The sequence below is a fragment of the Mus pahari genome, chromosome 19 (assembly GCF_900095145.1).
Source record: "Mus pahari chromosome 19, PAHARI_EIJ_v1.1, whole genome shotgun sequence".
NCBI classification, from domain to species: domain Eukaryota; kingdom Metazoa; phylum Chordata; class Mammalia; order Rodentia; family Muridae; genus Mus; species Mus pahari.
The window spans coordinates 40,136,383-40,137,869 of record NC_034608.1 but is presented as its reverse complement, the minus strand read 5'-3'; the positions used below and the strand labels follow the sequence as shown (position 1 = coordinate 40,137,869).

The 1,487-nt window shown below is 39.3% G+C and overlaps 1 protein-coding gene across 1 annotated transcript in view; it reads left to right on the top strand.

The window, feature by feature from the left end:
• Nek3 (NIMA related kinase 3) overlaps window positions 1-1,487 on the top strand; it is a 28,767-nt gene that overhangs the window by 3,342 nt on the left and 23,938 nt on the right. The window contains exon 2 of the mRNA XM_021219507.1: window positions 556-726. Coding sequence (XP_021075166.1) covers window positions 610-726 — 117 coding nt within the window. The 5' untranslated portion in view covers window positions 556-609. The remainder of the gene's footprint in view (window positions 1-555; window positions 727-1,487) is intronic.

Sequence of the window (1,487 nt, the reverse complement as noted above, 5' to 3'; positions counted from 1 at the left end):
AAAGAAAAGAAAAGAAAAGAAATTAAAAAGAAACAGATCATAATAAAAACACACATTTCTCAGTTAAATATACTGGATAAATATACATTTTAAGGGAAGAAGCAAAAAAAAAAAAAAAAAAAGGAAAATGGTTGATATTTAAGTGCAGACTGAAGATCTAGATTAGAACAAACAAACAAAGTGTCCCTAAAAATATACCAAGGCTTCTCCTTCCTGTGACTGCTGTCCCTACTGTCTGTATTGTCAGTGTGTGTGCTCTCTGTGCGGGTGATTTTGTCATGTTTGCACCTGTTAAACTTTATTGGTAATTACATAATGGTGTCTTTTAAGACCCTGGCAGACATGTAGTTTTGGACACAAGATTAGATTTTTAAAAACCACTGCTAAAACACAACACACATATGTTGCCTAACTTCATCCCTGAAAGATCTTGTTTTGGCCAATTCAGTTTTAAGCATGGCTTTTCAACAGGATATAAAAGGTGAGTATAGTTACCTTTGAATGAACTCTGCCTTTAAAAGTGGATTCCCAAATGATTCTGTCTTCTTTAAATAGTTTGGGAGAGCCAGCAGTGACCGTAGGGGTAGAGCCCAGCTGCGGCTGCCCAGCATGGACGACTACACAGTCCTGAGAGTGATTGGCCAGGGCTCCTTCGGCAGGGTTCTTCTGGTTCTGCAGGAAAGCAGCAATCAGACATTCGCCATGAAGGAAATCAGACTGCTCAAGGTAACGGCTAATGTTTAGCTCACGTTAAAAGTGAGCGTACATCCTAGGTAGAGAGAAGGGTCATGGGCTTTGACGTGTCAGTTACCCTTCCTGTAAACATGCGACCAGTTTACTTGTGAGCTTGATGAGTTTCTTTTTAGAGATATTTATTTATTTTATGTATGTGAGTACTCTATTGCTTTAGATCCCGTTACAAGTGGTTTCTAAATCACCATGCGGTGGTTGGGAATTGAACTCAGGATCTCTGGAAGACCAGTTAGTGCTCTTCAACCACTGAGCCATTGCTCCAGCCCCTGAGCTTGATGTATTTTATGTGGTGCCATGTTAATGTGTATCATAATTGTCCTGTGTAAGAAGTCATACCATGAGCATTGCTTAATATTTGATCAAGCCTTTAAAAAAATACTAGGCATTTTCCCCAATGCCTCTTTTTAAAGATTTACTTTTTTTCTGTATATGAATACTCTATAGCTGTCTTCAGACACACACCAGAAGAGGGTATTGGATCCCATTGCAGATCCCATGGTTGTGAGCCACCATGTGGTTTCTGGGAATTGAACTCAGGGCCTCTGGAAGAGCAGTCAGTGCTCTTAACCACTGAGTCATCTCTCTATCCCTCCCCCTAATGCCCGTTTTAAAAAATATTAATTCTTTGAGACATCCTGCCTTAGCCTCCCAAGTGATGGGATTACAGGTATGTACCACCACACTTGGTTCCCACTTTTTTTTTTAACTTGTTTTTTTTTTTTTTTTTTCTTTTT